This window comes from Pavona decussata, unplaced genomic scaffold (assembly GCF_977016875.1).
Source record: "Pavona decussata unplaced genomic scaffold, jaPavDecu1.1 SCAFFOLD_67, whole genome shotgun sequence".
Taxonomy (NCBI): Eukaryota; Metazoa; Cnidaria; class Anthozoa; order Scleractinia; family Agariciidae; genus Pavona; species Pavona decussata.
In genome coordinates, this window is record NW_028145486.1 from 3,593,784 (window position 1) to 3,608,683 (window position 14,900).

The following is a 14,900-nucleotide window of genomic DNA, read 5'->3' on the forward strand; positions in this document are numbered from 1 at the left end:
CGGCAGTCATCAATGAAATCCCCAAATGGAATTTTGTGAAAAGGTGTCCTGGAGCCTCTTACGCATGTGTGTACCGACCTTAAAATCTCAAAAGAAGCAATGTTCTAATCCAAGTGATAGTAATGTGATAAGGTTCCTCATTCTTTTCTGAGAGCTTCTCGGCTAGGCGTTTGAGAAAGCAATTGCAGTCGGCTCCCATCCCACCGTTGGTTCCAAAAACTAGGGGAGTGAAAAATCCCATTTCAACGTCCAGCACCCTCTGTTGGTACTTCCGCTTTTTCTCCTCTTCCTGCTCTTTAAAGATTGTCGATGTTGCTTTTCCCTGGTTACACTTGGAGTTAACATGCGTTACTCTGACATCGAAAAATGCTGTAACTCCTCGAGACCAAAAGCCCCCTGCCTTCGTGTCCAGTCTTGCCTCCGGACTTGTCACCGCGCTTCTAAGGTTGAATTGCTCATTGTCGAGAGGTTGTAGTTGTGGTTCGACTTCAACGTTGGTGCAAACCTTACCAAGAAAAGAGGTAATAATAATAATAATAATAATAATAATAATAATAATAATAATAATAATAATAATAATAATAATAATAATAATAATAATAATAATGGCAATATGCCAAAACCATGTCATGGATCAGAAGCCGAATTTCATTCGCACTGTTAAGATCTGCACTCGTCTGTCTTAGAGGTTCTAGGGCATTACGAAGAATTCAACGTGACATCACGCGGACATTGACATTGAAACTGCAGAAGGGGCCATTTGAGAGATGCTTATTTTATTTTTTTTTCTTTTCTTCTTATCAAGTGGAACTGTTTTTAAAATGTCGAATTTCATTTTTTTAAAACTTCATGAGATTTGTTTTTTTTTCTTTTTCTTTACAAAAACATTATGCTTGAAAGTAGTGTCAGTTTTTTTTTCGCAATCGAATATTTAAAAAAAAATATTACAGAAATTTTGCTTGAAAATATTATCTTTTTTTTTAATCGAAATGAATTGTAAATAGGTCTTTAATAGCTCTTTTTTATATACTTTTAACTTGTAAATAGCAATTTGTGTGGAATATTTTAATAATAATAATAATAATAATAATAATAATAATAATAATGATAATAATAATGATAATGATAATGATAATGATAACGATAATGATAATGATAATGATAATGATAATGATAATGATAATGATAATGATAATGATAATGATAATGATAATGATAACAGCAATAATAACAATAATGATTATAATAAAGATCTAAGCTCTTTGGTAGTAAATGATGTGTTCCGAGGGTTGTCACAAATTTTCCGCAGATTTTTTCCTTCAGTCCGTCCTAGATGGTAATGGATGAGACCTTGATATAAGAAGAACGTTATAGAACTTGAATCGAATCCCGATGGTGCGTGGAATTCTTATAAGGATTTAAGGAACTCGGTGGCGATGAAACTTCGTAAAGAAAAAGCTAGCTATTACTCCAAGCAGTTATGGAAAAATCACAAGACTCGCATGAATCAATGTGCACGCCATAAATTTGTATTGTCAGTCACAGTACATTCTCTGCTCTCTACAGCATTTCAAAGAAATGGATCTCCTTGAAAAACCTGACAAATCCACAAGTGAAATGGCTATGACCACCTCAGACCTACCAGAAAGCGACAAGAGTAGAACGACAGTCACTCTAGCCACAGCGTCATCATTTCACGACCAAAATGATGTATTGACAATTTTCCTGTTTTATGATGCTGCACTCAATGCTAACTTTTGTTAGTTTCAGGGCACAAACACAGTAAATCCATACCTCCTACGGTATATATTTTTTCCCACTGACAGTCTTTTATGTTTTTTCTGTTATCGGATTGGATAGGAAGGATTGTTTTCCAATGTCGCAACTTTTGCATAACAGTACAAAAAGCAGATAAAGTGTACAAACTAGTGCAGATTACAACGTCGCCTCCCGAAAAAATCTGAAGACCCAGGCTTTTTGCTCTAAATAAGGTATTCTGAACATTTTTACAAAATGTTCCAAGGTTTTTAGTCTGCTCAAGATGGTAATAGGACCTGATATCCCAGAAAGAGTGAAAGTTTTGCTTATATGTTATAAACTTAATTGTCTTCTAGGAGAGCCTTTATTTAAAAATAAGAAGTTTCAAAAAAAGTATAATTACTTTCTGTAAGAAAAGTTGAAACCTTTTTTTCTGAGTTGAGGCGCCTTGAAAGCATTTCACGCGTTTATAGTATGTGACACGATGAACGAGCAGTTATAACAATATCTTTACAATACGACGTCATAGCGATAGCCATAGTAACCTTTCAGGTCCATAAAAAGAAGTTTCAGTTTCAAATACAGTTTTTTTTGCCATTATTCTTGCACATCGTGACAAGATAAATAAATATTAAAATATAAAGGATAAATAAATACCAAAACAGAGAGAGAGAAATTCAAAGATATGGCGAGGATGCCTATAGAGAAACCATTGGGCGGGCTTATACGAGCTACAGGCTCCTCAAAAAAATTTCAACTTTGAAATCAGGATTTCAGGCGTAGCTTATTTAATTTATCAATACGTTTAGGTTAAAAAAGCAAGTACACAATCAAACACACACAGACAGCAAAACACAAAACAGCACGTTAAAAACAGGAGTAGTCCATTTAGGAGAAATGATCTTAATTATTTAAACAGAGAAATACTCTTAGCAATAAAGGAATTAAACAGTTTAGGTCCTTGAAAACTTATTGCAAACTGTCTGATACACGTTCTACAGGGAAACAAGTAAAATGAATTGCAACGTCAAGTATCTTAACGATAAATATAACTTTTGAGCAAAAACATTTCTTTGAATGTATAAGGAAGGAAGCCTTTTTTGAAAAAAAAAAAACATAAGCTTTCCAATTTGAAATCGCTAAATATCACGTAGTTTTAGAATTTTAGATTGCTTAAATACAGATTCAGTATTAGCATCGAAGGCGCTTTTGTCATATTGTAGAGCTAAAGCAGAATCCAGCTGAATGATTTTTGCGAAAGCCGAGTTGATTATTGGAAAGTATCTGCAGGCCCGTAGGCTGGTTCTGATGCGGGCAGGCTCTTTTATCTTCAAACGGACCAAAGAGCTCTTGCTAGCTGTATTAAGGAGGCTCCCGGCAATTTGTTTGGACGGGGGGTGGAAGTTTTGAAATTACAATCTCGCATACAAGTTAAACTTCGATCTCCTTTATACTACATCATCATTTCAACATATAATCAAAGTTAATTTTCTCATCGCTTTCCAAGCAACAACTATTAACATAGCAACGGTAGCGCATAGCCTCTCATTTTAAACATTGTCGATTATCTCGAAATCTATTCAGACACTTTATGACAAAACTTTAGGGATTTAAACTCCTCAATGTAGACAACTTGTAGGCAAAATTAAAAAAAATCTGTAAGAGCGTTTTCAAGTAAATAATGAATCAATTTTTAAGGGGTAATTTTGTTTATTCCCGCATCTTTTACCAATAGCTCTGGCAAAAAAAAAACTTTGGCACTTTGTCTTTTCATTTCAACCGGATGAGAAAATTAACTTTGATTATATGTTGAAATGATGATGTAGTGTGAAGGAGATCGAAGTTGATTATCTATGGGGGATTGTAATTTCAAAACTTCCACCCCACGTCCAAACAACCTGCCGCGAGCCTCCTTAATTATTACCTTTAGTGACCTCAAGTCGACTAGGAACTTTTTCCTATTACCCTCCCTCTAGTAAGGCGCAGTAGTTTTACCGTATCACCTCGGTTCCAATCGGTCTACAACGCTTGTGTTCGTCTAAGCAAGCAATAAAGCCCCATTTTTGTTCCCAAACTCTCTTATCACTGGTGTTTAAAAAAGCAATAATTACGACGTTTCCTTATACTTTTTGTCAATGATAACAGTACTGAACTGGAACGGTTACAGAAGGTTTTCCAGTTGTATTCTTCTGGGATGTAGCCGCGCATAGGTATCTACTACCACATCAAGGTCCACGGTGGTGTAGTAATGGATGTGGAGAAGCGCGAGGCTTGATAAGCGGCCTTTCCCCATCGATGCTCTCATGTAGCTTTTAAGGCAGCGCAATGTGCTTGCTTTTTGTTTGCATTCACATGATGTTACTGAAATAGTACATGCAATTTTAAGCAGAACGCTTATGTTCGGATATAAGGATTTATCACATTCCTTAATTGCCAAAGCGGGGGAAGCTGGCCTCAGTTCCGGTCCCATAGGTATCGACTTTTCCACCGTGGCAAGCTCCATTTGGAATAACTCTGGTGATGGAAGATCGTCACTGTATTTAGTAATAGCTGCTTTGAGGTCAACATCTTTCGCGCAGAGAACACAGGCCCCCACGTCCTGCAGTGGGTCGAGGTCGGATCCAGGCAGGGCCGGGCATGACCGTCGAGAAGATTATTACATTTAAATGACAAATGCGTATAATATATGTAAGGCCATGCCATTAAAATAGGTTAATCAAAAGTAGATAAAAAAAAAAAAACAAAATGAAAAGTATTGGAAAATACAGATGGGTTACAGATGAGATAAGTAAACCTTGAAATCTGTATAAGCTGGCTTATTTTAGCGGACCTTTCCTGGCAGTTGGGGGGCTCGTCCGACTCCCCCGAACCACCACAGCCTACGGGCCTGTATCTTGTGTTTACTTTTAAAAATAACCAATAAGATGATTATAAACAATTTTTCTTAAGATTTTAGAAAAGGAAGGTAGAACAGAAATAGGTTTGTAAACCTCAACACCATAAAAATCAAGAACCACAAAGAGCCGAAAAAATCCTTATTTTGAAGTTAATCTGTAAAGCTTTGTCGGTGACCTACCGTTTTTATTGCTGTTCTTTTTTATTCAGTTAAAAGCTTGGTAAATTCCGCAACTTTTGTATTTGTATAAGAAAAGGTTAAGAGCTTCTGTTCTTCGGAGAATCAAGGTAGTTCACCACGCAAAATTTTGAGTTAAAAGGAAATGTTTGTGGAGGCTTTATTTCCGGTACACGCCTTTTCACTTCCGGTACGATGTGCGAGCGACTTTTGATAGGAGTTTTAATTTATTCAGCTGACGCGTGCATCCAAGCTATTACAAAATCCTTTTGATTAGCCTCCTTAATCCAATTTTCTCTCTCTTAACATATATTAGGTACCTACAGCTGTTCCTAGGACTATAGCCAGAGAAAGATCTGAGACTGGTTATTCTTCAGCAGGAGGTAAGAGGACTACTTTGGTTCAAAGGCGGAGGACAACAATCCCAAATATGATAATATCATTAGAGAAAAAGTTTTTTCTTGATCCTGTCATATTGTATTTAAAACAAAGAAGTTTCGTTATCAGGATGGAAAATTTAATATTGATATACGAGCTTTCGATTCCGTCTCGGAATCTTTTTCAAGTGATGTAGAACGCTTTATCTCATGATTAAGGTGATAAAATATCACGTGACAAAACCTTCCGGTAGATCGCCGGGAGCTCGTATCCCAACGTCGCGATTCAATGTCGGAACCTGGCAATGAATTTTAATAGAAAAAATCAAAGAACTCGTGACCAAGGTAAAAAAAAAATCGATTTTACAAAATACAAAACTCATTGGAGACAGTTCCTGCTTGGTTAGTACATCTTATACCTGGTTATTTACCTGAGCTGTTTTGAAAATTCTAATAACTTCGTTGAACTTCTGTCTAGCGAGAAGCTGAAAAGTGTAAAATTTTGAGTTATGGCAAGGTGAAATCCGAGCTTCCGGTAGGGTGACCGTTTTTCGTGGTTTTCTGCCTAGGCCCTAAACTGACAGAGTATGGGCGAAATCGTTTTTTTGACCGTGGCCACATTTTTTTAATTTTCTCCGAGTTTTACTGATGTTCACTCTTAACTATTTTTAAACGCAATTTTAAGACCTACCTTTTTCGGTCAGGTTTTTCTCCAAGTGTTTTAGACAAGAAGTTTGATTTTATTTAGGTCTTTGTATTAAGATTATTTGATCTCATTTTTTTGTTATTCAGTTGCACTTTTTTTTTTGTCATTTTACATTTTACGTTGTGTATTAATATTATACTTGAATGGCTTTTTAGGTGAATCATTGTTAAACTGATCATTTTTACGTAAATAGCGCTATAGAAGTACTTGAATTATTATTATTATTATTATTATTATTATTATTATTATTATTATTATTATTATTACTGGGTCCCGGTGCCGATGCGGCAGAAGTATGCACAATGCAGTTAGATTATATTGAATCATCGTCATATATGTCCAGGCCCCTGGTACGGATGTTCTGTTAACGTAGTTTGATATGTGCTATAGGTTCTTCATCCCAGGAGCAGGCGCTTGGTGCGAATATTTGTCCAAACAAAGGTTCTCTAGAGGTAAGCTCGGGGCGACGGTTTTTGATCGTCGGAACCGCCGTTAGTGTTACCTGTGTAGTATACAGTATGTAACAAGTGTAAGCGAAATGTTTTGTATGCATTTTGTAGTTTTGAAAATGTATGTATGTTCATGTTAATTGCACTGGCATAGAAGAAGACAGTTTCACTTTTTTCTAAACTGCAGTTTCCACTTGTTCAGTTGTGTGTATAATTCTATTGTACAGGAACATGTAACTTGAACGAAGTTGGATGGAACTTGCACGGCCTCTTTTATGAGATGCTGTTCACTCTAGACCTCGATTGACATATAAAACCTAACTCCAGTCGCACAAGTTTATCATGGAGATAGTAGCAGCGCGCTTACTTTTGTCTTTTATTTACATTGATTCTCTAGAATATTTGTCATCTATTCGGCAAAAAAAAAATAAATAAATAATAATAATAATTAAATGCATTACTCTTATTCTTACTGTAATGCACTTTTTTGGGTGACAGGTCCTATCTTTTTGTTTGCAGGGTGGAGACAATGTTCGTTTAGAACTTAGTAAAAGCCTACCTGAATCAGTGACATGGGCATGGGCTGCTTTTGGAAAGAATGCAGTTCAAATGTGGAGGAGTTACGAAGGAAATAATATCATGACTGGCACAACTCCCCGTAAGTAATCCTAAAGCTGTCTCGACGGATCAATATATTCCCTAATTCAACAAGGGCAATAAGCCTGCGAGAGTAATATGATTTTTAGTACACCGCGGTAATCCAAATGAACGCTTTATGTGTATTGTATTGTATATTTATGTATACGGTATATATAAATGATCACGCTATGACTAAATTCTTGTATTTTCGTTGATAGACAGCTCATGATTTCCGTGATTGACTACTGATAAAGGTGATAGATTTTAGTTCGCGGGAACTGTCTATAAGTGATATGGATCACCTTTTCCAGTCTCTGTTCACTTTCCTATCTTGGGAGTACCTGTCTTCTCAATGCTATGACTTTCTTATAAGGCTCTTTGGCAACGTGTGATGAAAACTGTGTCAATCTTAGTGACTATTATTTTGAATTTATATACCTTCCGGCTGAGTTAAAGATAAAGGCAATGAAAGTTGTTGTTATGTTTGGTGACTTGATAATGTTACTCTTTTCTGTGGAGATTATATTGAAAAACATGAGGCTTTCGTCTCTTTCTCTGAACTCTTTCAGAAAGTGGCACCAGGAAATCACACGGCTTGTTTGCCTCTCGGGTCGTGCGTTCATACTACTTGCACTTAGTTAAGAACTTCAGCAATTTCTCCATGTCGTGATTTTGCTGTTTGTTTCTCTTGTTTAGCCCTGGTTAATGAGTCATTTGGCTCAGAAAATTTTAAGGGCGGAATGAACAAATAAGGGAAAGTTCAGAGATAGAAATAACCACATCTGCGTGCTTTCCTTAGTATTCGCTCTTAATGCTTTGGACATCCAATTTTGAAACGTTCTTATCTTGAATTTAGCTGGAGAAGCTCCTGGACCCGTTGAAGTAAAGATAACGACACCGACGGGAGACTTTTTAGACAAGACTCTCTTTACTTACGAGGATCCGAGAAAAAGACCTGGCGAACATACCCTCCCCAATAAAAGAAGATTGATCGATCACGTTGATGAGTTGGGAAAGATATTAAAGCAAATAAAAAAAGATGTCACCAGCGACGAAATCGAAAAATTGGATACTCAACAAAAAGGTGAGTCAAACATTTCAAATTGAGTACCACTGTTGCGTCGGAGCGCGCTGCCGTGCACACAGGTACAAATAGCACTTTATTTGGCTCATGAAATTATTCAAATTCTGATAAGTTGAGAACTAAAACAGACTACAAGTTATAGACTTCTTCTAGATTTATCTATCTTTTGTCTTATACAAGTTTTGCAAAAAGAGTATATTGAAACACTATCCGGCAAATTGTGTGATCTTTTCTTGATTTCTTCGTTTTAGATAAATGTGCGAAATTTTGCTCACTTCACAAGAGATAATAACTTTTACGTTCTCAGTACGTACCTTAAGCCGGCATTACATCTAGCGATTTTATACGCCGATCGCGGCGAATTTGATCGGCAGCAAAAATCGCCAGCGATTTTCGCCACCAATTGATGCGGTCACACCTGGCGATTTTTTTTCGCCGATCGCGGTGACGTGGCACTCCAACCTTGTTCCCGGGCTCCATCGAGGGGCGTTTGAAAAGTCATGTGATAAAATTGCCCGACCTGATTGTTTGAATTTACGGGCGATTCGCAGCGATGAGCGTAGAATATCGCGGGAACGGACACACTTGGCGAAATCCGGCGAATAACGCCGATACACCGATCGCGGCGATCGGCGAACATCGCAATCGCTGCACCAGGCACACCTGGCGATGTTTGCCGATCGCGGCGATCGGCGTATAAAATTGCCAGGTGTGTCGCTGGCTTTAGACGACATCTCAAATGGGAAAAAAAGAAATATAAAACAATTTTATGTTTTGAGGCACTAATCAAAATTTATGTGAACTAAATTGTTATGTTTACTTCTCATGCCTTTTTAAAATAAAGTAAAAAAAAAAAAAATAAAGAAAATAAGTCAGTTAGAATATATGTTCTTTATTGAAACAATTAATTTTGCCTATGTGCTGAACAGTCTGACCTTATGCCTACTCTGAACAGTCTCAGCGATGATGTTGCTCGCTTTTGGTGGCACGAAGTCCTTGAAAGATAATATGCCATTTTGACCTGGCCTTGGATTCTAAACGAGGCTGGGGGTGACCTTGTTTTGATACAAACCTCACTGCTTTTTATATGTATATCATGTTGTTCTTATGCCAACTAGTTTGCATTTACATATGAAAAGCAGTGAGGTTTGTATCAAAACAAGGTCACCCCAGCCTCGCTTCCAATCCAAGGCCAGGTCACTTAGCACACAACTGTAAAATGGCCTATTAGTTAATTTATTGCCTGCCTTACAAAATTTTAACAGTTCAACATTGTACAATAGTATATATAATCCCCCCTTAACAACTAGGCATTTCTTCAATGGGTAACAAAGAACTTTGTGGTTATTTTCAGGATTGTCCAACAGAAAACAACAGTTACGGCCAGTAGTAATTCTTAAACCTTTGGTTTATGCAGCGGCAGAGGAAGGTGCCAAAGAAATCATTGAACTAATTTTAAGCTTGTCGGCTGGAATACTCGTCTTTAAGGCCTACAAGAATGATTTACCTTTACCAGAAGACATTGCAGAAGAAAACGGCCATGACGAAGTTGCCGAATATCTTCGAAGCATAACAAAAAGGTACATCAATTTTGTCGACACGAAGCTCGCGTACATGTTAACTGGAAAAATGAAAAATAGGGGAAAAGGACAAACTGAAAATAAATCTCTTAATATGATGAGTAGGAAATTCCACTAAAGAATTGAAAGAATTGAACGGGCGAATCACACTGTAACGTTAGAGGGCCCTGCAATGTGTAAGGAAATTGTACTGACCATGTCTTTTAGAGAAAATGTCATCTGTCTCACTTTAAGATACTATGCTTCTCTAAAGTTTACGAGCTGATCATTCCTATTAGCTCGTTCATTGTTGCATCTAGTAACTGACAAAAAACTCATTGTTTATTAGATTCTCTCAAGAAGTTGGAGAAAGTCAGACACATTCAACTGACATTTCTTGGCTTGAACTTGCCAAAGCTTTCGAGGAAAGCGAAGTACTAAGTAAGTTATAGACATGTAGCAAGGTTAAATTTATACGTCTCATATCAGCTGCGTTAATACAATTGACAGGCTGCCGAAAAGAATCGAATCTGCTTTCTGTTCAGGCATTTTACGCCATTCACCTCGCAAAGTAAAGTGTATCACTTTTTTGTTATCTGTGAGATTGTTGGACTGATCTAATGTGATGTTTTGAAAGTTTTTCTGGTGCTCAAATTGTATTCAACCACCCTTACATGTGAAGTATAAAGTGGACGTTAATTGGATGGTAATTATTATCGTCTTACATTCTCCATTACTGAAATGTTTTCATTTAAAACCAGGGTAAGACAGATATGCTATCATGGCTACAGAAATTCTTCTGTGCAGGGCACTGAGGACACACAGACATAGTCTAATAGCATTAATTATTAAGGCATTCATTACTGGGCACCCAATAAGGTTTTTATTTCAAAAAAGAGAGGTTTTACTATGACTGTCATCAACCGATTAGAGAATAGAGGAGGCTCTGCAGGACTCTAATAACTTATGTCCATATTTCTGAATGTTTTTGTTAACGAACTGCGACCAAAACCCTAGTTGAACAAAAACGGTAATTAAATACTGATAAATGTACCAAGAGAAGAGAAATTTAATTTATCCTGGATACATCTCACTTTTTTTTCATCTGTGCCCTATCTCTGAAACTGACATTCTTGCCCAACAGATCCCTCTTTTGAAATAAATTTCAAACAAATGTGGGAAGACGATATCTCGGAAACCGGTTATTTTGGAGATGGTGAATCATCGTCCTCAGGTTCTGATGTAGCAACTTCTGATGATGAGTCTGAAAGAAATGGTTCTTCCAAAGGTAAGGGAAGTCAAGATACTCAATTTTCACAATTTCTACTTGTAATATGTAAGAATCAATAATGTTGAACAATGGAAAATGAAATATGCGAATTTAATATATTGTGGATTTTTCCAATTTGTGTGACGGGAGAAGAATGACTTCAAAACTACAACAAAGGAGGAAAATTAAATCAAGGTTAATAAATTGTGCAACAACAAAGCTCGTCACATGTTTTGTAGTACAAAGTACAATCTTGAAACCCCTGCCCCAGTGCTCTGGAATACTGAGTTATCTATCTTACCTGATTTGCAATTGCCTGATTGTATTAAATCTTCGATCCTTGTCCTAAAGCACTTTTAAAACTAGTGTTAAAACCCTCTGATTAGCTTTTGTATTAATTATCTCATTGTAACCTTATTACTCGGGCCGTAAGGCGGATTTCGGTAGCATTATCAAATTCTTTTTTCTCTTTGGGGTCGCGATGGGCCGAGAGATAAGACTTCGGGCCACGAGTTATTGTTCTCGATCTCGGTTTTTGTACTCGGCTGGTACGAGTTACATTTTCTGTCGTGTTATCAAACTCTTTAAATTCTCGGTCGCGTTCGTTGTTTTCGGGCCGTAAGGAGTGTTTACAATATGCGAGCCAGATGTGCGAGGCATGCGAGGCATGAACAACCCCAACATAAACTGCTAACCGTTAAGCCAACCGGGGAGCTATTTAAGCTAACTTTAGCGCTATTTAGGCTAACTGGAGTGCTCTTTAGGCTACCGGAGTGTTTTTTAGGCTAACCTGAGTGCCTCAAGGTTAGTTTTGTTTAACCGAAAATTTGGCAACTAAATCAGTCTATGACCTCGCGGGCCATGCATGCGCCAAGATAGATAAAGATGTCTCACGTTTACTATAGAAAAACAATCAATGTAGAAACGGTTTCTGTCTTCAAATGAATGGTGAATAACAAATGCTTTCCCCTGAATTTCATTTAAAAATATAAACAGCGAAACATTGAAAAACGTACAAGGATATAAACGTACGCGTGATGCGTAACGTTACTCTAGATCCCAGGGGGGGGGGGGGGGGGAGGGGGGGGGAGGTGGTACTCAACAGATGCTTGGGTAGGGAGGTGCGGCCCGGGCGTTCAAACTCTGACCCTGTTTAAGACACAATTCTCCGATTTCCCTATCCCGTTTAAGACAAAATTCAAAATTTTCAGGCCCTTTCTAAGATATTTAACCCAAAATCACACCCTGTTTAAGACTAGAATGAAATAAGAATACACTAGTTTCTTATTGTATTTTTATGCATTGGCAATCACAATCTGTAAGCCATTAGATCATTTAGGGATGTGATGAAAAGTGATGAAATAGATACCCTGTTCAAGACAAAACACCCTGAAAGCCATACCCTATCGGGCCGCACATCCCCGTTAAGGTAACATAAGGGAGTACCCCCGGGTCTAGATCATACCGAAAATTACGATCCGTCATTGCCCCGGAGTCACATACATATTAGGACCGTACAAATGGTTTCTGTCTCTAAACAAAAGGTGAAAACGTAAGGATTAAAGCCCGGGGATTATAAAAAAGCATTCGTATTACAAATGTCGTTTTCCCCTGTATTTCATTCTGACTGCAAGAAATGCAATTCTATCTAGTGGTTACTTATTGCCTCACTATATTTCTGTATCTATCTATTTGGTAGCCTGCGAGCAAGCTCTCTTGGGGGTAGGGGGCGGGAGGGGGAAAGAGGATCCACCCCCAAGAGAGCTTGCTCGCAGGCTATCTATCGGGGGAATTGGCGATGCTGGAGGTTATCACTGTTAAAAGATTGTAGGCTTTACGCACCACACAGTCAAATATGGCACGAGTATAAGCTGGAAACAGCCTCTTGTTTAGTTAGCACTTATGTAGACCGTTGTTGGTTTAGAGTAGAATTGACGCATTATAGATAAAGGTTATTGTTATATACCTAGACTTTTACTCAACAAAACGAGCACTGTGATTGGGTGATTCTGGGTCACGTGCTCCTAATCAAATACAAATGTATCCCGACCGGCCGATCCAATTCCTCAGTTGTTGCCCTCTCAGTTGTTTGTTTGTTTGTTTTGCTGTGACTGTTGAAGGGAAAGTCTAAATATACCACAAAACACTTAATGTATGGTCCCTCGGGGAATTAGTTAGTTTTGTTTTCCCTCGAGACCTGATGTTTCCCTTGACTTCGTCTCGGAAAACATCAGGACTCTCGGGACCATACATTAAGTGTACATGTATATTATTATAAGGGCAGTCTAAAATGTAAAAGTGCCTCCTAATATTAGTACAATGGTTGGGCGTCTATAAACGTAACCAACCACTGAAAAATCTCTAACCATTATAGCGATAACCAACACTGAATGAGATCCTAGTTAAAGCTATTCCTAAACTTAAGTAACTAGATGCTATTGAAAGCTGGTAGGGAAATGTTTGTAAAATACTAAAATCCTAAGCTATTTCATCCTACTATCTAGTTCAAATCAGTGTCCGAGGATCTTAAAGCCCCTTGCAATGTTCAAAGTAATTTAAAAAAGCATTGCCCTCTACATCAGTTTCAGTATTATTATTACCATCATCATCATCATCATCATCATTAAACGCGGAAGACACAGATAACCAGGTTATTAAAATTTTCCCACTTTCACGTGTTTTTATTCGACGATTCAACTCCAGAAAGACTGGACTTTCTTTAGCAGACAAGGTTTCTGTCTGACTTCTGCCACATAAACAAATATTTATCTGAGTTTACTAATCATATCCTCTCTTTAAGAGCTGTAAGTCTTTCAACAGGTTACACAATAAAGTCAAAATCTATTTTGGCACAAAACATAATCAAAATCCTGATCCACGGTGCAGTTTTTGTGTTCGTTTACACGTTTTACTCATTAATTTTAATTAAAAACCTTTGGCACAGGGTGTAGAGTAGATAGGCATTACCAAATATAAAGCCACTAATGTGAAATTCAGTATATATTACCACGTTTTAAACACCTTAAACCGTTCCGATGTACCAATGCATTATTTACGGTTCGTTATGTCGCGTAACGTTCACGTGGTTTTCACCTTGAAAGACTCAATTTTTTGTACCAGAGGGAAAATTGTGGCACTCTATCTTTGAACACATAAACAACAGCAGCCTTAGCTTCCCTGGGTTATGCCTGACTCACCTGGACGATCATGCTTCACCGACTAATGGTATGACTCCTTGGTTAAACCGTTTTCGAGGGAATGAATAAGAAAACTAGCCTAATGAGAAGTTCTCAGGAAAGTATAAATATTGATGGCAGGACACTGATTTTCAGCGGGCGCTGTTAGTAAACAATTTAGTTCTCCTGTAGACCTTTTCTTCACTGCGTAAAAGGATAAAATCATGATGAAAAATATTTTTATTACTCTGGTGCTTGGAAACGTTCAGAGACATAGAAGAGACCATTTCTTTTTAGCTTTGTTGGTTTACTTTCTCTTCTTTTCCCTAAAGATACCACATCCTCATTTGGTGAAAAAAAGTGTGAAACTCCCTGAATATAAGGAACTGTTGAGGAACCATGGTGATGGCTAAGATGACGATTTCTGTGCTTCTTTGCCAGAACTACAAAAAAAACTACTGAAACCGAAAAACTGAAAAATTGGTTTTATCACTCTGTTGCGTTAAAACTGAGAAACGTAGAAGAGATAATTTCTTTTTAGCCTTGTTTAATTTGTTTAATTACTTTCTTTTCCTTTCCGTAAAGATGCCACATCTTCATTTGATGAAAAAAGTGAGAAACTACGTGAATGCACGGATCTGTTAGGGAACCAGTTCTGTGATGGCAAAGATCAAGATTCCTGTGCTTCTTTGCCGGAACTACAAGAAACCACTGAAGGGCAAAACATCCCGAAAAACTGGAGTCAAGGTAATGTCTTGCCTTTTTGGGTAGCGTAATGTTTATAGAACATAGATTGCAAAATGAAACCT

General features: G+C 37.5%; 1 protein-coding gene across 4 annotated transcripts in view; it reads left to right on the forward strand.

Annotated features, from left to right (window-relative positions):
• LOC146478143 (uncharacterized) overlaps window positions 1–14,900 on the forward strand; it is a 91,033-nt gene that overhangs the window by 23,284 nt on the left and 52,849 nt on the right. For 3 of the 4 annotated variants that reach the window (XM_085112814.1, XM_085112816.1, XM_085112815.1), the window contains 8 exons: window positions 1,567–1,710; window positions 5,148–5,214; window positions 6,305–6,366; window positions 6,883–7,021; window positions 7,859–8,086; window positions 9,441–9,666; window positions 9,995–10,086; window positions 10,790–10,933. In XM_085112814.1, coding sequence (XP_084968940.1) covers window positions 1,567–1,710; window positions 5,148–5,214; window positions 6,305–6,366; window positions 6,883–7,021; window positions 7,859–8,086; window positions 9,441–9,666; window positions 9,995–10,086; window positions 10,790–10,933 — 1,102 coding nt within the window. The remainder of the gene's footprint in view (window positions 1–1,566; window positions 1,711–5,147; window positions 5,215–6,304; window positions 6,367–6,882; window positions 7,022–7,858; window positions 8,087–9,440; window positions 9,667–9,994; window positions 10,087–10,789; window positions 10,934–14,900) is intronic. The other variant, XM_085112817.1, reaches the window with a different exon arrangement.